Source organism: Melospiza melodia, chromosome 18, assembly GCF_035770615.1.
Source record: "Melospiza melodia melodia isolate bMelMel2 chromosome 18, bMelMel2.pri, whole genome shotgun sequence".
Taxonomy (NCBI): Eukaryota; Metazoa; Chordata; class Aves; order Passeriformes; family Passerellidae; genus Melospiza; species Melospiza melodia.
Window position 1 is genome coordinate 2,893,007 of NC_086211.1, and position 22,567 is coordinate 2,915,573.

Below are 22,567 nucleotides of genomic sequence, written 5' to 3' on the forward strand. Positions count from 1 at the left end.
GCGGGCGGGACTCGCGGGCTCCGCTCGGGCCGGGCCCGCCGGGCTCGCACAGCGCCATGTCCCTGCCCAGAGGTACGAGCGGGCTGGGAGGGCCGGGGGGGAACCGCGGCGCCGGGGATGGTGCCAACCCGCCGGGCGTGGGCTCCTCGCCGCTTCCTCAGCGCGGGCCCCGCTGGTTCCGCAGCCCGGCGGCGCCGCTGGGGCCGGAGCCGCGATGCGCGGGGCTGCGAGCGGGGATGCGCGGAGGGGCCGCGGGGGACGGGGCGAGGCTGCGTTTGGCGTGGGGACAGCGACAAAAACAGGCGGGTTTTGTTTTCCCTGCCTTGAGCTTCCACTCCTCGGGAATCCCGGGCTGGGAGCCCTCGCCGTGGCTCAGGCGGGTGGGAAGGACCGGGCTGGGGTTCCGGGTGTGGGCCGTGTCGCCGCGTGTCCCCTCGTGTCGGTGTTGGGGCACGGCCGGGAGCTGATGCCGGCGTGTGCCGGGGTTGCCTCGCTGCTTTCCCGCGGTCCCGGCCGCAGAACGTGACCGTGTGTCACCGGGGCTATTGTGGAGCACGGCCGTGACTCAGGTGTCCCCATCGGCAGGTGAGCACCGGCCGGCAGGTATCGGCCTGGGATGAATGGAGGATGGATGGATGGATGGATGGATGGATGGATGGATGGATGGATGGATGGATGGATGGGGACAGTGGCTCTGCCGGTGTCCCGGTGCTCCCCGGAGCCCCATCCGCACACCAGGCAGAGCAGGGAGCGCCCGGAGTGTGGCTGTGTGGCTGCCGCCTCTCCAATCAGCGGAATAAAATCCGAGGGTTTTTCCCTGATGCTCTGGAAACTCGAAGTCAGGAGCCATGTGAGCAGATGAACGCACCTCCCGTGACTTTTTTTTCTTTTCCAACCCCCCCCCCCACCCCGGTTTTAAACGCTCCATGTCTTATCCGGAGGGAATGTGGACCTGAGTTTCCTGTTTGCTGTGTAAGCAGGGGGTGAATCAGCAGCGATTTTCGGAGCTGCTGAGTGGAGCTGCTGACTCACAGGTAGGAGCACATGCCTCCAGCCATCCAGCCTTGGAAGGGATCACCCAGGCTTCTTAAAAGGCTGGGACACCTGAGCCCACACCTTTCCTGGGCTGCTGTGCCGGACCGGCAGATGTGTGCATGGAGGGACGAGGTGAGCCTGGCCCAGGGACCACTTGTTCTCCATGGGAGATGATGCTCAAGCTGAACCTGGAGGATTTTGGGGGAAGCAGCAAGAGGTGATGCCTGGAGGAGCGCCTGGGAGCGCGGTGCTGTCCTCAGAGGAGGTTTGGAGCTGCTCTGTGTGTGCAGGTTTCTGTTGGTTGTGATAAACTGGTTCATTCATGCAGTTAAGCTCATGTCCTGTGATGGAGGTATCACACGTGTGCTGAGAGCTCTGAGTCCCTGAGTGACCTGAGCTCCTTTGCTTCCATCAGGGCAGCAGCAGCAGCAGCAGCACCAGGCTGGATCCTGAGCGTGTGGCACACATCTGCCTCCTCTCAGCCTGCCTCTCCTTGCCCTGCACCTGCCTCCCAGGGGGTTTTTCCAGGGATGCTCGCAGGTCTGGCTGCGTGCACCTGCTGCTCGTGGCAGCTGCTTCCCTCTCTTTCAGGCAGCCTGAATTTAAGCTGAATTTCCCTGGTTTTCCTCAGGGAATTTCAGTGAACAGTCTCAGGTTTCCCTTGCTGGTTCTCCTTGGGTTTGTGTTGCTCGGGGTTGTAAACAGAGGCCGCTGGGTCTCTGTTTGCTTGGCTCTTGGTTGGCTCTTTTTGTGACAGATGCCTTCCAAAACTCACCTGCCGTCACTTTGGCTTAGTCACAGGGCTGTCTCCTGCCTCGGGAGGTTTTTGGGACACGTGGCTGGCCGTGACACTGGTGATAGGAATGGTGCTGTGCCGGGGCTTTGCTCTGCACTAAACATAGCTTGGGAGATAAACACCTTCTGGGGATTTTGTGGAGCTTAGGGAGGACTTTGGCTTTCTTTCTTTCTCTTCCCATTGCTCCTGTCTGCTCGATCCAAGTTATCTCTCGGGATCTTGTATGTGGGAGAACATCTCCTGTGTTATCTTGTGCTGTTGAGGCTGATGTTTACTCACGTATGCAAAATCTCCCTGTTTCCTCAGGTCACCCGAGTTCCCTTGAGCTGTGTCTCATGGCCTGGGTGGCACTGTAGGAGGAAATTGGGAACAAAGCTCTGGAGCTGTCCCTGTGTCCTCCTTGCAGAGCTTTGCAAGGGACACAGCCTCTGTCTGCAGCTTGCAGCGTGTGGCTGGGTGTGATTTTCCAAAAGGTTCCTCCTTTTTCAGGGAATGGATGCTGTGCAGGGGGGGTGTTGTATCCCAGAGGTTGAAGCAGGAGGGGATTGAAGCCTCAGGGAATTTTCACCTTTTGTGTGGGTGCAGGAACACGGTGGAGGATGCAAGGTTTGAGACTCTGGGGATACAAAACCAGGCTGTTGCCTTTTCCCTGGGCCTCAAGGTGTAACTTCTGCCTGCCCTGCACGTGGAAATAAATCCATGTGGAAATAAAAAGGAGGGGGCCAGTGGGAGAACAATTGTTTCCCAAAATTTTGGAGTTTGCTGGGAAAAACAGCTGCAGGGATGGAGGGAGGGTGAGTGCATGGGTGGGATCTGGAGGGAGAAGACCTGCTTGTCCTGTCCTGGCTCACCCAGCACCGATGGCTGAGTAATTCAAGTGTTTTTTCCTTAGCAGGAGATTGTCCTTTGGGAATAGAGGTGCTGTTGGGCAGAGGGATCAGGATCTGTCTGGAGCCAGGCTGTGCCTCTGGGGAGGCAGCGCTGCTTTACCACAGAGGCTAGGAAAAGCCAGCAGTGAGAAATGCCAGGGCCTGGGGATGAACTGGTGCTTGTTCTCGTGGCACATCTATTCTGGGTGGGTAAATAAGCGGTGGTGCCTTGTCCCTGCCGTGCCCTGGCCGTGCCCTCCGTGGGAGCACACCACTGTTATGCAACTCAGTCTGTGAATCCAGCACTGTCTCATCTGCCATTCGCACTCTTCCAGCTGCCATCCCCAAAAAAAGGCAGCTCTGCCAAAAATACACGTGTGGGTCGTGACCTGCTGAAGCAGGACCTTGGCTCTGTCCTGTCCTGGCCAGGCAGAGCAGCCACCAGCCTGGTGTGAGTGCTGGGGGATGTGGGAGCTCTGATCCCATGGAGCCATTATTTAATTGGAGTTGAAGCATCCTGGAGCTCAAATCCAATTAATGGTAACGATCCTGGAGCAAGCACAGCACTTTGCTCCTGCCTGCCTCCTCTGCTGCCACAACGGTGGGTGCCTGGAAAATATCATGCTGGATGTGATAAATATTTAGCTGTGCCTCAGAAATCCATTTCCCTCCCTGGAGGGATGCTTCCCTGCTTTTCTTTTAGTGGATAATGAGTCTCACTGCAGGCTGATCCCTTTGTTTTCCAACTCTGAGCCGTGGTCCAGGGCTGAGCTGGAGTTTGTTTGCAGAGGTTGTTGTTGCTGGAGGAAACTCATCTGTGCTTTGTAGAGGCTCCCATTGGGAGCAGCTTTCTGGTACTGGTGATTTTGTGCCCCAGAATGACACCTCTGCAGATGTGGGGCTGGCTCTGTGGGTTTTTGGGCAGAAGATGTTTTTTCCTTGTGTTGGTTAATAAGGCACAGCCTGGGCTGGCTGTTTGCTGGGCAAAGAGCTGGGAGAGGAACTTGTGTTGGCCGGGGAGGTGATTTTACTTCGATCAACAAAAAGTTTGGGGTTTTGCTGGCGTGACTCAGGTCGGCTTGTGGGTTCATGTGGAGCTGGATCTGCCTGCTGCCTCTTGCTGACAAACCTCTGTAGCACAGGTCAAGTGTTAGTCAGGGATTTGGAGTGGGGGAAAGGGCGGGGAGGATTTTTTTTTTAATGATGGAAACTGGAAGTTTCTGTTGTTTTTTTCCACCTGGGAGATTTTTCATTTCCTCACAGCCTCTTATCTGTGTGGGGGCAATGCTGCAGTGGTGCTGTGGCAGTCCCAGTGTTTGTTGTCCTGAGGAGCTCTGGAATCACTGGGCACAACTGCAGCGATCTCAGGTGTCACAGTGCTGCCTTGTGGCCCCAGTGGGCCTCAGTTTGCCCTGGATCTGAGTCTGCTCCATTTTTGGAGCTGGGACAGGGCTCCCTGTGTGCTCCTTTCTCTTGCAGCCATTTCCCTGCCCAGCAAAAGGCTGGAGCACAGGTGCTGCTTGTGTGGGATGTGGTGGGTTATAGGATTTGGGAAGGGCAGGGGCAGGATTTGGGTAGGGGAGGAAGGAAATCATTGCCTTGTGCTGGGGACCTGCAGTGGGGTGAAGTGAGGATGAGCTGGAGCCCCTCCAGCACCCACTGAGCTGCCATAACCTCCCTCCTCTTGCCTGCTCTGTGCCCAGGGAGGGGCACTGCTGAGTTGATCTGTGCTCTAACCCTTAATTTCATCATTTCAATTTAAATTATTTTTGAAAAAAATTAAAAAGATGAATTTCCACTAAAAGCATAGCTTGTAAGAGAAGGCAGGATGAGGAGGAGACAACACTTACCATAAGTTGTTTGTGGAGCGTTCACCCTTCCTCCCCCCTCACCACCACCAAAGACAAATCTGGGTTTGGAAAGGAAGAAACCTCCAGAGTGCTCAATACAAGTAATTTCCCATCAGAGGCTGCTAACCTTAGCTGTGGTTTGGCTCTGGCATTAGCCAAGCTGCTGATGGAGCTCTCTGAGAATGGCTTGGACCCTTTTCTCCCTGGGATCCTTGTCACCAGTGTTCGTCCCTGCTGCTCCTCTCCTGCTGTGGTAGCGCCTTTTGGGAAGCGTAAAAAGCAGCTTTTAATTCTTGTGTTTAATTTCTAAACATCTTGGAGGTTTCTCATGAGGAATGCACAAATCCCTGCAGCTGGGATGGGGCCCTGCTAGAACCACATCCTCCCTCAGCATCCACGGGTGATGGCTGTGGATGGGAGCAGCAGGACAGAGGGACAGGAGGGGAAGCAGCTGTCCTGCAGGGCCTGGCAGGTGACAGTCATGTGTGTGACAGATCATAAACACGCAGGGCTGGTAATGTGCACGGGCTGGGGGTGGCTGAGGGGAGGATGACGGGGTTATCTGGGGTGTGTCAGCTTGTCTGGGCTTGCAGGCCAGTTAGAAACTGCCTTGTGGGGTGTGTGTGTGTGAATTCCCTCCCAGCTGGGGTCCCGTGGGGATGGCTGGCACAGCGCTGGGCTGGCTGCTGTGGATGTGTTAACAGCAGCTTGGAGATGGCAGCAGCCTGACTGACCCTGCTGGCTGGAGGGCGTTTGGCACAGCTGGAGCAGATGTTCCCTCTTGCAGCACAACAGAGAGTGTTCCCTGTCCAAGCTGGTGAAGGACAAACACGCTGCGGGACGGAGGAGTTTTCTGCTGTAGTGTCACAGGCATCTTTTATAAAAAATCCTTTCCTTAGGATTTTTTCCTCCTGAGAAGCTAAGAGGCCTCAGGAACAAATTGTAAACAATGGTTATCTGCTGCTGTGGAATGCAACAGGTGGATCTGTCTCTCTGTCTCATAGAGTTGTTTCTAATTAACGGCCAATCACAGTGAGCTGGCTTGGACTCTTTGTCTGAGACAGAAGCTTTTGTTATCATTCTTTGCTATTCTGTTCTTAGCTAGCCTTCTGATGAAACCTTTTATTCTATTCTTTTAGTATAGTTTTAATGTAATATATATCATAAAATAATAAATCAAGCCTTCTGAAACACGGAGTCAGATCCTCATCTCTTCCCCAATCCAAGAACCCCTGTGAGCACCATCACACTGTAGCACCAAGATCTTGCTTTACTCGGTGTGGGAGTGGGAAAGCTGAGGCTTGAGGGGGGAGATGATGCAGCAGCAAAGTGTGCAGCCCTTGGGGTGGCCCCTGTGAGTCAGCCCTGAGCGCTGGGGGCATGGCTGCAGGGCTGTGCTGTGCTGCACACACCACGATGTCTTTGCAGCTCGTCACTCGAGGTGACGTGGCTCCTGTGCTGAGGGCCAGATGTGCTCACGCTCAGGGCTTCTGAGGAAAGCTGCTCTGCATAGTTCACAATCCCCTGCTGCTCTGCGCCGCTTGGCTTCTCTCCTGACCTGCTGCCAAGTTGCACCCCGGCCAAAGCTGAGATGATCTCGTGCTGATTCGTGGCTTTGGCCGCTCTTTGTCATCTTCCAAACACCTCTGAAAGGTGCTTGGGGGTAGGTGACAGGCCCAGCCCCACGTGCCTGTTTGTAAAACCCCCAGAAAATCCCTGCTGGCACGGGGCAGGGCAGTGTGAGACACCTGTGTGTGCGTGCACGAGTGCTCAGCTGACTGCTGAGGCTTCCCTGGTGTCCCAGAACTAAAATCCTCCACCCTGTGCCAAATCCTGGTGCTGACTGCCTCCCCTGTGTGGTCAGGAAAAGAAAAGATATAATTATACAGAAAGAAGGATGAAGGTGCTGGTGGGTGGTGATGTGCTGGAGGACCAGCCTGGACCTGACCAGCCCCTGTGCCAAGCTCTGTCTGCCTCTCTTTGGCAGCACCCGTTTTCCTTAAGTCTGGAAGCAGCTCCACACTGCTTTAAGGCTGCTAAAAAGAGGGATGTGGTGGGTGTTGTGATGATCTGCCTGTACAGCTCCCTGTGTTCACTCCCTGTTAGCATCTGCAGCCCGTTTCCTTCAGGTTTTTGGTTGATCCCTGCAATTGTTTGGCTTTGGGCATCAGGTGCCCGAGGATGGCTGGTGCCAGCCAGGGCTGGGGGTGTCCTCAGAGCCCAGGATATCTGCAGAGCTGCCTCTTGTGCTTTGCTGATGCTGCTTTCTTACCCAAGAGCAGCTTTTTGCAGGTATTAATTACACCTGTCCCTGCCTGGTTTCTTGAAGGGTTGGAGGAGCTGCCTCCAGAAATAACCAGGCAGAAATTGTGGGTGAATTTCTAATTCTTATCAGCCTTGTGTGTGCTGTGCCGTGCCAAGGTACTTGAAAACCACTCAGCTTTTCCTCCAGCAGCTCCCCTGTAGGTGTGATGTTTTTATGTACATTCCAGGTACCTGCGAGAGTTTTCCCCTTAATTTTGGATCCACAAAGGGTTTTGTGTTTGGTAACTGTGGGTTTCCCCAGGGGGTTTTACAGCCTCAGCTCAGTGAGGGAAACCATGTGTAAGCATCCCAGGGACAGGAGGGCAGGGTGTGTTTCCCTTGATCTCAGACAGGTTTGATGTTTCACACAGCTCTTTCCAGCTCCTCTCTGTGACCATGTTCACAGGGGTTTTTGGATGAGAGGAGAGACGAGAATGTTGACTCCATGTTCAGAAGGCTTGATTTATTATTTTATGATATATATATATATATTACATTACAACTATACTAAAAAGAATTAGAAAAGAAAGGTTTCCTCAGAAGGCTAAGCTAAGAATAAAATAGAAAAGAATGATAACAAAAGGCAGCTCTCTCGGACTCTGTCCGAGATAGCTCCGTTTTGATTGGCCATTAATTATAAACATCTAAGAGGGACCCATCACAGGTGGACCTGTTGCATTCCACAGCAGCAGATAATAATTGTTTACATTTGTTGCTGAAACTTCTCAGCTTCAGCAGGAAAAATCTTAAAGAAAAGATTTTTCACCAAAGATGTCTGCGACACCTCTCCACACATCACCCTGCAGAGAGAGCGCCGCTCCTTTCCCCAGAGCACGGATGTGAGGCTCGCTCTTCTGAGAGGAAAGGGGATTCTTAAAAATTGATTTGCTCTTACTCAAATGGAAATGGTTCTTGGAAGCCCCGAGACAGCTGCAGGCTGGGCTGGGCTGAGTCACTGCGAGCTCTTGGGCTGGGATGTGAGCCGGATGCGCCGGGACCTGCCCGGCTGTGGAGACCTCTGCCTTCCTGGGATGGAGAGGAAGAGCTCTCTAATCTGCCTTTACCAGGAAAAACCTGCAGCTCTCACTTCCCTGAACCCTGGAAAAAGTGCGGTGTGATAGGGTGGATGTGAGAGAGTGACAGAAGGAGGGGAAAGAAGGTCAATCCCACCCAGAGGAGCAGCTGTGGTGACAAAGCGCCGCTGAGCTGTGGGCACGTTTCCTGGGGAGCTTTTCCTTGTCGTGAATCAAAGCTGCCCTGTGGGTACTGGGCAAATCCAGCAGAAAATAAGTGTTGTCCCCACACAGACCTGGTCCAGCCTTTGATAAGAGCCAGGGTGATGCTGGGCAGTGGGGTGGCAGTGTGCTGGTGCTCCAGCCTTTAACTGGGGGGAATTTTTAAGTTTTGCAGCAAGGAGTGTGGTGGAACAAAGGAGAGAAATGTTCACAGGTGATTTCTCATGGACCAACTGGATGTGGGGTTGGTTCTGGGAGTGTGGATGCAGTCTGTCCTGTGGGGGAGAGGAACAGGGATGGGAGGAAGGGCAGGAGGTACATGGTGTGGGCCATAAGGAGGGATGGGTGAGAGAGGCAGAAAAGAGGATTGGCACTGAATATGTATCAAAAAGAGCAAAAATTTGGTGTGGGACAGCAGGAAATGCAGGGAATTGTACTGCAGCACTCTCCTGCTGCTTTCTGTGAGCTGCTGGAGCAGCACCCTGCTCCAAAGGGAATAATCCAAGATTTTCTCTGCTCCTGTACCTCAGAGATGTGGTGCTGGCTCAGTGCTGGAGGTCAGGAGTTTTCCTCTGAGGGAGCTCAGGCTGGGGAATAATGTCACTGTGAACCCTCTGAGCAGCTGCTTGGCTGCTCCCCAGTGCAGATGCTGCTCTTGAAAGTCCTGCCTGAAGTGTGAGGGCCAGGAAAGCACCTGGGTCAGTCTCTTGTTTCTGCCTCTCTCCCAGAGCAGGCAGCTGGGAACGTGAAGGGGGTTTTTTTCACCTCCATAAATTCCATTTTCATAGCAGGTGTCTGCTCTCTTACATCATTTGCAGAGATGACATCACTCTATCCCTGCCCAAAGCAAATGGGAGGGAGGATGGTAGAAATTTTTTTTTTTTCCCTAATTTTTCCTTTTTTTAAAAAGCAGAGAGGGGAATATTTTGCTCTCTTGATAAGTTTACAAGGACACCTGGAAGTACTTGAACGATGCCAGTTTGGGTAGAAAAAGTGTCTGTTGATGCTGGAGTTGAGTTACTGCTGCCAATTACAAAGTCAAACTATTCCCTTTCCCACTGTGCCTCCTGTCAGGCTGATCTATTCCAAGGACAGTTTGAGTTTTCTCTCCCATCAGGAAACTGTCACTAGCCACTCTCATCAATTCCAAACAGATTTTATTTTTTCATAGCTTACCCTATGGAGTGAGAAATCAAAGGAAGGGGTGATGCTGGTACCTGCTGGCAAGGAGAGGGGCACAGGTGATGGATGATGCATCTGGCTTTTTTTTTAGTGTGTTCTTTGCTTTTCTCTAAGCATTGTGTCCTTTGCCTTCACCTGACAATCCCAGGGCATCAGGGCTGGGATTCCTTCCAGATCTTTGTCTCAGGACAAAGCTGAGCATTGAAGAGGTGCAGCCTCAGCCACTGATTTTTTTGGGGGGAAATCCAGTTGAAATGAAGGATGCAAAGGAGGCAGTGTCCATTTTTTTGAGGGAAATCCAGTTGAAATGAAGGATGCAAAGGAGGCAGTGTCCATTTTTTTGAGGGAAATCCAATTGAAATGAAGGATGCAGAGGAGGCAGTGTCCATCCCAAAGGATGCTCTGCCTGCACCCCAGCTGAGTTCCTGCTCTGAATAGTTGCCCCTGTGACCGTCCCCACCTTTGCACAGGGGTTTTGCACAAGCTCTGGTGCAAAGCACCACAACTCTGGCCACGTACCTGTTGTGTCCTGTAATGTCACCATGTCAGTGTCAGCCAGACGGGGCTTCTCAGCTTCCTGAGGGGAGTCCGGCCTCTGGTCACATGTGGGAGTGGAGCCCTTGTGCTCCATTGTCACGGGGCAGGCTGACACATGGGGACAAAATCAAAGGTTTTTTCCAGCCCTCGAGGTTGTGCAGGTAACCTAAAAATACCTCAGGAATGTGGCTGGGCGGTGACATCCTCCCGGGGCTGCCCCGGCGTTATCTGGCTGCTGCACAGAGCCCGGGCGTGGCTCTGAGCCCCGGAGGTGCCTGTGCCAGCGCCTCTGCTTGTCAGACACTCTGCCTGAGGTGCCCATCCCCAAATTCCTCGCTGGACACCGGGATGTCACATCCTGCTCCCTTGCTCAGTCTCATCTAGAGCTGGTGGCACCGTGGCTGTGACATCCTGCCATGCTCTGATTGTCCCCAGCCATGGGCTGTCTCCTTTCCCATCCAAGGGGATGAGAGGATAGCACCATTCCCTTTCCACCTGGATTCAGTTCAAAGGCTCTGTTTTCAAGCGGAGTTTCCAGCCTGTGTGTCCTGTGCATAGTGGGGCATGTGAGGCGTTCCCATGGCATGTGTGGAACAGTGAGCACATCCCAGACTGGGGCAGTGCCTGCACTGCAGCCTTGACCAGGGAAGCTGCTGCCATTCCTGGGAGATGTGGGCTCATCAGGCAGTGTGTGCTGGGATGGGACAGCCAGCTGGTGCATGGCCTTGTCTCTGAGCAGAGGGAATGAAGTATTCCATGAAAATCAGGCTGTGCCCATGGTTAGACAGCAGCTCTACTTAGGGGACAGGTGAATTAATTTTGTGGTCTATCCCATACACACCTATAAAAAGCTCCTTTCCAGCCCCAAATGGGACACTTCTGCTGCTCATGGTAAAGCAGCTCGTCCCCTTCTCCACTCCCTGGCTGTGATGGTGACCCAGCCTTAACTGCAGTGGCCTCGGGAGGGGCTGTGTGTCCACAGGGGAAGGGTGGGGAGAGGGGCCCAGCGTTGGCAGGGCACTGTTTGAGCTCATTGCTGTTTTTGTGGGTGTGCTCTTCCCCTTATTCAAGCCAGCCCCCTGGCAGGAGGCTGCTGGGAGGGATGGGAGCCATCCTTGTCCCTGGCTCTGCCCTGTGCAAGTACCTGAATTCTTCCCAGGGTTTGCTCTCCCAGCATCCCTCACCTGTTTTGGGGTGACATCCCTCATGGGCAGGCTTTGTTAACACCACCTGATGCTTTTTGTTCCCCTGGGATTACCTGTGCCCTATAAAGAACTGGATAATTTCTGGCAAATGGTGCACGCCTGGTTATTCCAACTGCACCAGCAAACCTTTGAAAGAGTTCCCAGCAGTGAGACTTGAAAGGATGGTTGGGTTTGTTTTTATTTTTTCCCTTTTTCCCCCCCCCCTTGTTTGTTTACTTTTTAAGATGCTTTTGAGATGTCAGGAAGCTCAGCTTTACACCACCCCTGGTCCTCGGGCGCTGAAACCCAACGGGACAAATTCAAAGGAAATCTTCTTTCCCATCCCACCTGCTGGGTTAGGGACTTTCTGCTCCAGAGCAGCTCTGACTCTGTGGGTGTCTGTGAAGATCCTTGGAGTGTCTGTGTGTCTGGCTGAGAGGGAATTAGCTGTTAATGGAGTGAGTGATGGGAGGGCAGCATCTGAGAGCACTGCTCTCCCCAGGAGCGCTGGGGACGGGTGCTGGTGGCTCTCAGTGCCATCTGCAAGAGCAGCTCCTGCGTCAGCATCCTTTATGCGCTGATGATCTGTGCCTGAAACTATACCCTGGGAGTGGAAATGAGCCTGAGAAAATACCTTCCGCAGTCCTTCTGGGGCTTACATAAACACTATTTAAAATTAGAGCCACTCATTATGTTGGTATGTGCGTTTACCTTGACCTCTGACTTTTCAGCCTGCAAATGTGCCTGGTCCAGGCACAGCCTGGAGTTGGGAGAGAGCTCAGCAGCAAAGCACTGGTAGATTTTCTATAATTAGTTTAAGGTAAAGAATCTGGTACAGTATCTCCCCTCCAGGCTGACAGGGAAATCGAAAACAAAACTGCAGCCTGTCAGAGCTGAGCCTGGCTTTGATCAGGAACATCAGCTTTGGCTTCTGCTGGAGTGGCTTTGAGGGAAAGGGGAAGAGCAGCAATTCTTGGCCGTGGCTTCTCTTGCACGTGCTTGCAGAGAAATGAATGCTTTTATTTTCCCACTCTCCCTTGCTATTTCCCAGCCAAGTGCATGCAGCAATTTATATTTTGCTACCAGAGATGCCGTCTCGGCTGTCACCCTGGAATAGCTGCCGAGCTCCGAGCTGGCATTGTCATGGAACAATATTTCTCCTATTTGTTGTGGTAATAGTTGTTAGTGGCAGAGCAATTACCGTGTCACCTGCAGCACAACGAAACGTGACCTCTTTCCATCCCAGCACCCCTTTGGTGCCCCAACCATCGAGCCTGGGCTCTGCTGCTTGGTGCCAGGGCTGTTCTGGAGCAAGGGTCACTCCGGTGGGACGCCTGGGCCTGCAGGCTGGCTCGGAATGGTTGAGTTTGTGGGAAGAGAGCGTGTCCCGCCGGGATGCACTTTAGCAGTCCAGCGCTTCGGCAGCTCCCGGAGCTGGAGTTTGGCTCCCCACCAGTTTCCTGTTGACGTCACCTGCTATTTCTCTGCTGCAGTTTTTACAACTGTTGAGCTTTCAAGGGTAATCGGAGCCGAGTCCGGCCAACCTCGGCAGCTGCCGATGAGCGAACGCGGCTCTACCTTCCCCAATCCCCCCAGCTTGCCTTGGCTGCTGCTCCCAGCCTCGGGGACCCCCGGGATTTGGGGACACAGGGCTCTGTGAAGCCAGCGGGTGCTTGGGGCCATGCATTCCCACTGAAAGGAATCAGCGGTGCTTGCAAGAAGTGCCGTGCGCTGGATCCTGCGGGAATTTTTTCCCCTCCCTCCTCCAGTCCGCCCCCATCCCTCTCTTGTGCCAGGCGTGCAGGCGCTGCTCTTCATTTCTGGGAAACCATGGACAAGAAGCAAGGTAGATGTTGCAATTTCCAAAACACGTGGTGGGGGAGAGCAAAGGGCTGGTTTTGCTGCTAAAAGGGGCTGTGTAACTTTTCTGGGGTCAATCCACGCGGTTTTGTTTCTCCTGGCTTGGGCAGGGGGTCTCTCTTTGCAGCTGGGGATCTATTTTTAAAGCGCTGGAAAAGTTGCATGTTTCGTGCGGTTAAAACTCTGGCGTCTTAATTGTCTAAAAAAAGAAAAAAAAAATCAAATCCAGCATGTCTGAAGGAAACTATGCAGAGGGTGAATCTGGCTTCTGGCTCTGGGGTTGAATTGCATTCCTGGGACTCAGGGTTTTCCAGCAGCTCTTGGTGGCTGTCCCCTGCCTGTTGCACGGGCAAGGTGGGTGCCCACGGCCCCAGCAGTCAGCAGCTGTGATTCAGCACAGGCTGAGAGGCTGGTTTGGGGCTGCAAGGGGCTTTTTGTGCAGCGTGGTTCTTCCCTGCTGCTCGCCGGCGGGTTTGCAGAAGTGCGGAGCGCGCTGACCCGCGGGAGCCCCTCGGCAGCGGGACCTCGGCGGCTGATGAGTGATGGCCCTCAGCAGGTTGAGAGCCCTTTTTCCACTTCCATGGATAGCTTGTTCCACTCCCAACAGTGGAAAACAGCACAAAGCGTGCCTGTGAGGAGCTGGCTCTCATGACCAAGCACCCAAATTCCCCTCTCTGCTCTGCACCCTGCCTCCAATTTATTTCCTTTCTTTTCTTCTTTTTTTTTTTTTTTCCTTCATGCTTTTTTGTTCCAGCTCTTTATTTGCATCAAGGCTGGGATCCACCCTCCAGCCTTCTGCCCTATCCATGGCATCTGACTCTCCTCCTTGGATCGAGGAGAACTGAGATGCATCCAAAACATTTCCCCCAGCACTAACAAAGCAGCACAGCTCTCAGAGCAGCCTCCCGTGCCCAGGACTTCACCTGGGGCTACAACCAGAGCCCTGGAGAGGCAGTGGTGAGGTTTAATTTCAAAGGTCGACTCAGGCAAATAGTTTTATTTGCAGTTCTTTAGATTGTCCTGTTCATTTCTCTCCGCCCACGCCAGCAGAGTGGGAAGGAAAAACCTCCCGTGGAGAGGTGCAGCTCAGTAGGGCTGAAGTTGGTGGTGGCAAAAATGAGGATTCCGGTGTTGAATTAGGCAGTTCCAGGAAATGTCTGGTGGTTCTTAACTGGTGGTGGTTATAGCATGAGAAAGAATCTCTTTGGGCTTTTTTTTTTTTTTTTTTTTTTCTCTTTAGGAGGAAATGGTTCCTTTCTTAGCATAAAGGATGCAGTTACGTGCCTGCAGCATCACGTGGGTTGCAATTTCATCCGCACCAGGAACTTCTGTCAGCTAATTTTCCCCTGCCTGGGTGCAGGGCACGGTGCTGTGTGTGTGTCTGTGGCTGGCAGCCCTTTCCTGTGCCCAGAATGGTGCCCTGCCACAAGGTGGGCTCGGGGCTGGCAGGGATAACCAGGACATGTCCCCAAATCGCCTTGTCCTGCTGCTGCCTTTTGGCCTTTGCAGAGGGATCTCTTGAGGGGAATTTATGCTTGCAGACCCCTCTTGCAAGAGCCCAGTGCCCTGGGAGACTGGAGCATTTCCAGGATTTTCAGGTGACAGAAGCAGTTGTGCACATTCTGGCCATTCCTCCTGCAGGGACCCTCTTGGGAGGGATTGTGCTGAGGGATTGTCAGGGGTAGGAGAGGCAGTGCCAGGGACTCTCCAGTGGGAAGGAGCTGACAGCAGCTGCCTGCGGGGGCTGAAGGGCTTGAGTTGCAGGGTCATGTCATGCCCATCCCACTGCCTTGCTGCTTCTCTCTTTTTGGCCTTTTTTTATTCCCTTCCCTGGTTTTTCCTGCATTCTCATTCACCCTGAACGGGGCATGGGCTCTCCCCGGGGAGAGGCACAAGCAGTGGGAGAAGCTTGCAGCAAGGAGTAGCTCAGGCCAGCCTTTGGGAGCTGGAAATCTCATGTCAAATTTTAGGAGAGCTGTAACAAACAAATCCAACCTCTGCCTCAGCTTCCTGGCTGCAGGGCAGCATCCTGGGGGATTTTATTCCTGCAGCCATGGGCCGAGCTGGGTTTTCTGCCCTTCACAGGTGGCAGAGTCTGGGAGTGGTGGTGTAATACCTCTGCTTTAATCATTGCTTTTTCACGTTGGAGCTAGGAAATGCCTTTTGGGGCTAAGCAGGACAGGCTGGGAAAGGGATGGTTGCTGGTTCCACCTCTGGGAAGTCAAGGGTGGAAGTTTGGGAGTACAGGGTGCCTGTGACAGCAGAGTTCATGGCCAGGGCACATCAAAAAGACTCTCCTGTACAGAGCTGGGGGTTTGGAACAGGGAATCTCTGTGTCCCTTGCTGCCCTGGTATCCCATGCTGCAAACCCTGCCTGCAAGCTTGGGCTCTGCTGGACAAGGCACCCTGTGATTCCCAACCCCACCCTGGGTGCTCCCAGCTCCCTCCAACCCCAGAAGGGCTGAGGAAGGGCTCAGGCCACCCTGCAGAGGCTGGCTTGGGTGCCTGTGGACCCTGTGAGTCACGGCCACGGTGCCAGGGGAGCTGCTGGTGGCACAGAAGGTGCTTTGTGCCTGCTCCGCGGGGTTACTATGGCAATTGGGGAGAGGGAGAGCAAACAGATGGAGCAGGATCCCAGCCAGCACGGGGGGATTTCAGGGCTTCGTGTACAGGTCTGGCTGGTAACTGCTTGAGGAGGGGGGCTGTGTGTGGAGCAGAGACCAAACTGAGTTTTGGAGCAGGTCCTGGGGATGAAACGCTCAGCACGGGGCAAAATCCATCCCCTGAGTGCCCACAGCAACTCCCCAGCTTGCAGAGGGACTCAGGGGACCCCAGTTTCTAGATTCTGTTCTTGCTCTCCCACACTGAGTAGCAGGAGGCTGGGAGTGGGAAGGGAGGCACTGCTGAGCCCACGGACAGGATCGTTCCTCTGGCTCCGTTCTGTGTTTGCTGCCGTCGTTGCTCCACTGGGTGTTTTGCCAAGTGCCATCCGTGGGTGTGTGGGGCTATTCATAGTGCCCCTTCCAGCCCTGCTGGGTGGGCAGTGGGGAAGGGAAACTCTGCAGGCTCACAAATTAGAACTTGTGACTGCTCTGACACGGTCAGGTGGTTTCCATCCCAGCGGGATGGGTTTGGGGTGGAGTGGCTCCTGTGCTGCTTTCACTGAGCTGGAGGTTCACATCATGGAAACTGTGCTGGTCTTGGAGCCTTTGGCTCAGCTCTGATGCAGGAAAAGTGGCAGATAAGGTGGGGGTGTGGGCTGATCTGCTGATTCCCTCAGCAGGGAGGGATGCTGCTGGTCCTGCAGGTGGGACATTTGCAGCGTGCTGCAGACCCACAACCTCAGTGAGGTTTGCATTTGGGGAAGGTCAGGGCAGGAGAAATGAGTTCCAGGCACATGTTTTGTCCTGGAGCTGGCAGGGCACAGGGCTGGGGGCTGTCAGAGCTGGGGACATGCTGGCCATGTGTCTCCCCTGTGTCCTGCTGCAGCTGCAGGAGCTGCTGCATGGTGCTGTCTCCTGCTGAAATTGCAGCTCCTCGCTCTCCCCTCCCTTCCCTGGCAGCCTTTGGAGTGCTGGACTTTGTCCACACGCCTGCTCCCAGCAGCCAGGCAGGTGGGAGCTGCTCTGGAAGGCTGTCCAAGGCCACGCTGAGCCTGGAGCACACCTTGGTATTCCTGCTCTGCAATGGATCCTCCAGCTCTGTGCAGCCATAGCAGCTTTGGCTGCACAGTGCAGCTGCCCCCTTGTCTCTCCTGGGGGGATCAGGCCCTCCATGCTCTCAGCTGCTGAACTTTCAGCCCCTTGGGGTCAGTTTGTTTTCCCAGGGATGGAATTTTCACCTGCAGGTTTCTGGCCCTGCCTGAGCCCTGTTTCCCTCTGCAGCAGTGGGTGTTGTTATCTCAGGGCTGGTTAAAGGAGGGGGACATGAGCATCCTCTTGCCAGTCACTCCTGGTGCCTTGTCCTGGTGCCTCAGCCCCAGATTTGTGAGGGGTTCACTGCTGGCTGACAGTGAGCTCATGTCTGGTTTTTCCCTATTTTCCATTTGTTATGGATGGGGTGTCCCCTCTCCTGCTGGGACCAACTCCATCCTTTTGCTGGATTTTGGAGTGCTTTTGTTGGATTTTTGCTGGATGTCTCGTGGTCATTGCTCTCCATGGCAGATCCAGCTCTGCCTCTTCCCAGGAGGGCCAGGCTGGGGCTGGGGCCCTCTGACTGGGAATGTTTTTTGGGAGCCCTGCGCATCACTAATGGCGTGGGGACCTCTTGTGGCTGGAGAAACGGGGATGGGGCCAGGCCTGGCTGTGCTCCCAAAGCCCAGCTGCCTCCCCCTCCTGGAGCTCTGCTGGTCCATGAGCCACGAGGGGCACAGGGCTGCTCTCTGCTTTGGCTGCAGCATGGAGGCTGAGCTGCTGTCTCGTTTTTCTCTTTCAGATTCCAAAGGATCCTTGGAGCCACACAAACCAGGTAAGTGCCCAGCAGAAATTGCAGCTTTCACCCCAGAAAGGGTTTAAATCCCAGAGAGAGGGGACTGTTAATGGCCATGGAGGATAAAGAGCACTTCTGGGGTACAGTGCTTGGCTGCAAGACCTGGAAAATGGTCTCTTAGTGCACCCTTGGCTATTTCTACAGAGCAATGCTCAACAGTGTCATTGAGACCCTCCTGTGCTCTGGCTTTTGCCTGAAATTTTGGGCAGGTGGTCACTGTGACCTTCTTGGCATTTTGCTGACCATGGTGAGGGGTCCAAGCCGTGCATTCCTGCCTAGTGGCTGCTGGGAAAAGGGTGCTCGAAGGAAAAGAAACAAAAATCCATTTGCTCACCTCACTTGTGCATCTTCTCTTGCAGTGAAAGGCAAGAAGAAACGGGACCTGAGGATAACATGTGTCCCCATCAAACCACCCGTGGCCAACACCACGTAAGGATCTCTGCTGCTTGGAGCTTCTCCAGAGCTGCATTTGGCACTTCCCCACAGGGAATGGCCTGTGAAGGGTTCCCAAAATCAGCACAGTTGTTATTTTCTGTGAAGCAGGATGATGAGGAGGAATCTCACACGTGTGTGCAGACATGTGCACAGCGTGTGTGGCTCTGGGAGGTGCCTGTTTGATAGGAAATGTCCCAAAGGCAAAGACTCAGGATCCTCTGGGGAGCTCTCCCCAGTCTTTCTGCCTTGGCTGTGCCAGTGCCAAAGGGCAAAGATGTGGTAGAGAGAGGGAATCTGCCTGAGGGAAGAATTTTAATGCAGGGGAAGAGAAGTGGTGGTAGCTGGACCGCAACAGAAACCAGAGGCACAAAGTTGGGGTGTGTTTTACACGACCTGAGTATCAGGTTTAGTTTGAGTTGTTTGCAGCTCCTTACCCTGCTAAAAGGAGGACACAGACATCTTGCACTGTTGTGCTGTTTGGGGCCAGTGCCCAGCAGTATCTCAGGGCGCTGGAATTTCTCCCTGCCCTGTTTGCTTTGAGCTGCTGATGCTTGTTATGCCGTGGGGGAGAGCCCAGGGTAGCAGTGCTTGGTTTGACAAAGAGCAGGCTGCTAAAATTCCACTTCCATGGTGCTCTTCCAAAACACTTTGGGCTGCATCACCACTGCCGAGCCTTGTTTGCCCCAGAAACCTCTTCTAGAGAACTCCAGGAGAGCAGTGAAGGCCCCAAAAGGGAAATATCACTGCTGCAAACCCCAGGTAGAAAGGGGGAGGCAGGGGAGCTCACACAGCCCTGCCCTGCCCTGCCTGTGACAGCCACCTCCTTCGCCCACGGGCACATCTGCCTCTGCTCCTGCCAGGTTTGAGTTTCCCCTGGAGAAGGCCTCATGCTGGAGTCTGCAGGGCTTTGCATGCCCAGAGGCCGGTGCAAGCTGCCCCCTGCTCCTTCTCTCCCTGCTTTTCAAGCTGCAGTGCAAATATTTGCACAGTGCAAGGCTTTTGCTCAGAGCCCAAAGTACTTCCTTGAGGCTGGAGGCTGCTCTGATGGGAATTGAGACTAAACCAGTTGGGCAATCTCTGCTCTTCAGGAGCTCCCAGGGGATGGGGAGAGCCCAGCAGTGAGGCGCAAGGGGCAGAGCACTCTCGTGGTGGCTCTAAAAGCACCGTGCTGCCCAGAATGGGAAGTGGGCAGCAATAAGGGAAAAAAAAAGCCATAAAGCACAACTTTCACCTGCCTGGTGTTGTGCAAAAGGTGACACCAAAGTGCTGCCTGCTCTGGCTGCCTGGAACAGGCAGCAGAGTGTACACAAATGACTCACAGGGGAGGAATTACCTGTTGTTCCCTCGCGTGCGTTTCGGGCTACGTGGCTGTGCTGCTACAACACCTGCCTGTCAAAACACGACAGCCGAGCTGCTCTGCCACAGAAACGTCTCATCTCAGCTCCTCGGGCTCCTCTCCCAGGAGCAGGAATGGTTTCACAGCCTGGTGGTTTGGTGCATGTCTCACCTGGCTGATTCCCTGGGGTTCTCACTGTGCCCTGTGGGTGTGGGCTGAGGCGTTACTGGCACCATTTAAAGCATTTGTGGGTGTTTGGAGGGGGCTGGTTGGAACCTACAGTGAGGCACAGGGGGGAAAGCAGCAGCTGAAAGTGCTCAAAGGAATGTGAAACCTGGCCAAGAGGGTGAATGAAGCTGGGCTTTCTCCTGACTCTGTCTCATTTCTTGCAGGCCCCCGAGGAACTTGGACTCCAGGGCCTTCATTACCATTGGAGATAAAGTACGTGTCAATGGGGTTTCTTTTTTTGCTTCCTTCCAGTTTGGTTTTCCCTGGGCATGGGGAGCTTTGTGGATTGTGCATTGCAACCTGTCAGATCAGGATTGCAGCCTCATGGGCTACAATTCTCAATCTAAACCATTCTAGGATGATCCAGCCCCTCTGTCCAAAATGAGGGTGGCCTCACCAAGCTCTCAGAGTGCCCCAAACAAAGTCCCTTTATCCTGCTTGTGTTGCTGCTTGAGGCCCAGGAGAAGCTGGGCACAAAGTTTTCTCTCTGGTTCTCCAAAGTCTTTCCTGGTGACCTGATGAAAAGCACTGCTGGAAATAGCCACTGTCCCTCTTTTATTTCATTCTCTTGTTATGGGCTCTCTTGGGGCTGCAGAAGCTGTTTGCAAACGAGCTAAAAATACCCTGCATTGGATCAGCCCTATATCCAGACTCTTCCAGGCTGGGAGCTGGCTTGGCTGATGGGATCTGGGTCCCTTGGCCTCAGTGCAAGGATTAGGGTTGAGGAGAGGAAGCTTTGGCTGGGTCCAGGGAGCAATCCTGCTGCCTGTGATGTTTTCTGGTGTTGTGTGTAGCTGGAGCTCTGGGAGAGATGCTCTCTGTGACAGCCTGGGCACTGTGTGTGCAAGGGGACAGTGCTGCAGCCTAGGGAAAACTCTCCAGAGTCACTTCCCTGCCTGCTCCAGTGTTTGCAGGAAGGGTCTGGTCCAGGTATTTTGGAGTGACATGGTGGGAAAGAGGACTTGGGCAGGAGTGGAGCTTCAGGAGCAGAGGTGGGTGGTGACCTCGGGTCCCTGGGATGTGCACAGGCCATGCCATGCATCCCATTGTCCTGGGAGGGCTCCTTGGCTGCATCCATCACCTCTTGTTGCTGGGCAGGGCAGCACTGGTTCCTGGAGCGTGCTGGGAGCCTCGGGGCAAATGCCAGGAAAGGAAAAACACAATAAGCAGGAACAACTGCACAACACGTGTGCAAAAAGCACCACCAGATCCTTCCTGGAGGCCCCCGCACTGCTCCTCTGCCTGCTGCCCCTGCTCTCCTCAGTTCAGGATCCACGTCCTGCCCAGGAAAGGGCCAGAACCTTCCTGTGCTGGGCAGGGCACAGCTCAGGCTGAGCTCAGCCCTCCCTGCCCGCCACATCTGGCTGCCGTCCACAGCCACATCTGGCTGCAGCCAGGGCTGGCAGGAAGGTCGGGCAGACCCGCTGGCTGCTGCCTGTGCTGAGGGGACAGTGCTGAGGGGCCGGGGCTGGCCAGGGTCTGGCAGCCACATGTCCCAGCCCGAGGCCGTTTCCTCTCTCCCTGCTCAGGGCGTAGCTCCGTATCCGGAGCTGTGCCGAGCTCCTTTCCCACCCTCGCTGCCTTTGTGGCCACTGGGGCACTTTGGCATCCTGGTATTATTTTCGTTCCCTGAGACCGGAGGAGAGCTGGAGGCTGGATAAAGGCTGGCTGGAAGGAGGCTGTGACTTATTAGGAGCCATGAATGCAGCATCCAAAAATAGCCTGTGTGTCACTGGGCTGGTGCCCTGCCCAGCAGAGGCAGCAATTACAGGGGAACGTGGCTTTAGGGAAACTTGTTTGTGGCTGGTGCAGGAGCTCGCTGGCTCCCTGCAGTGTCAGGGTGAGCACTGGCCATGGCTTTTTCACAGCTCAGGTAGTTGTTTTCTTGGTGTTAACTCAGGTTTTAGCTTGCTGGCAGCTTTTTGGTGGTAGGAGAAGGTACTGAAAGTGGGTAAAACCTGTTGAACTCACTTAGAAATGCAGTTGCTGTGTGCATCTCATCTAAGAGAGGTGTTGTTAGACATACAGAGAGGTTTTTGTGACTGATGATTTTAGGGATGTGAGGAGATGTGAGGGATCCCTGCCTGCACACAGGGGTTTGGAGCTTGGTGGAGGCTCCTGACTGCTGGAGGCCCATGTTGGCACAGGAGCTGTTAAAATCCTGCAGATAGTTCAGCAACTGCAGAAATACCCTTGGTGGGTAATCCCCACAGGCAGAGAGGCACCAACCTTTGGTGCCCTTTTAGTGGCAACATTCCCTGGGCTTAAAGGATGAAAGTCCTGATCTCCAGCTGCAGAGGGGGAATTAAATGAACCCTGGTGAGTGTGGGGTGAGAGGGTTTGGGCTGTGATTCAACAGAGCCAAAAATACCCCCATCATGGTGCCTCTGGAGTCGTCCGTTGCTCAAAACGCTCTGCACCAGCGAGCTGACAGTGTTGCTGATCTCCTTGCTGATAAACCTGCTTGTCCCTGATGCCATTTTGTCCTCTCTCCCCAAAGAACTTCGAGGTGGAAGCTGATGACCTGGTGAGCATTTCAGAGCTGGGCCGTGGGGCCTACGGCGTGGTGGAGAAAGTGCGGCACGCGCAGAGCGGCACCATCATGGCCGTGAAGGTGAGCACACCTGGCTGGGCTGGGACACCTGGCTGGGCTGGGACACCTGGCTGGGCTGGGACACCTGGCTGGAGTGAGGATCATGAGATACAGCCCCAAGGGAGCAGAGGAACTGCCAAGCTCTGCTGGTTGTGGCAAGACGAGGGTGGGTTTATCTGGCTTTGGCAGGCTCTGGTGTTCCTGGTGTGGTTTGGCCCGTGCAGGGTCTGTGCTGATACTGGCTGGGCACACTGGGGTTGATAACAGGCCTGGGAATCCAGGATTGGTGCCTGCAGTGCAAGGCTGGCATGGCAGAGTGCCTGTCCAGGCTGCTGGCCTGGCCCTGCACCCTCTGCAGAGCGTGCCAGGGTTTGGCATTCGTTGGGGTTCTGTCTGGCAGAGGCAATTTGGGCGTCTCCTCCTGGGTGCTGCTGGCTGCAAAAGAAGGATAAAACACCCTGGCCCCAGGACTGCAGGTCCTGAGTCAGGCTAGGGGATTCAAGGAGCTCAATCAAAAGTTATAGTCATGCCTTTTTGCTTTGCTTGCTTTTAACCATGCAGGTTGGCCAGTTAGCCAACCCAAAACAAATGTTTGAATATCTACTAATATCTTCTACTGTTTGAATATCTGATAT

The 22,567-nt window shown here is 54.2% G+C and overlaps 1 protein-coding gene across 2 annotated transcripts in view; it reads left to right on the forward strand.

Moving 5' to 3' along the window:
• The window catches only part of MAP2K3 (mitogen-activated protein kinase kinase 3), a 30,617-nt gene continuing 8,050 nt past the window's right edge, over positions 1–22,567 (forward strand). Inside the window, exons 1-5 of one of the 2 annotated variants that reach the window (XM_063171694.1) lie at positions 1–72; positions 17,287–17,319; positions 17,700–17,769; positions 19,504–19,552; positions 21,840–21,953. In XM_063171694.1, the coding sequence (XP_063027764.1) occupies positions 57–72; positions 17,287–17,319; positions 17,700–17,769; positions 19,504–19,552; positions 21,840–21,953 (282 nt within the window). In that variant the 5' untranslated portion in view covers positions 1–56. Of the gene's footprint in view, positions 73–12,517; positions 12,839–17,286; positions 17,320–17,699; positions 17,770–19,503; positions 19,553–21,839; positions 21,954–22,567 lie in introns of those variants that run through there. The other variant, XM_063171693.1, reaches the window with a different exon arrangement.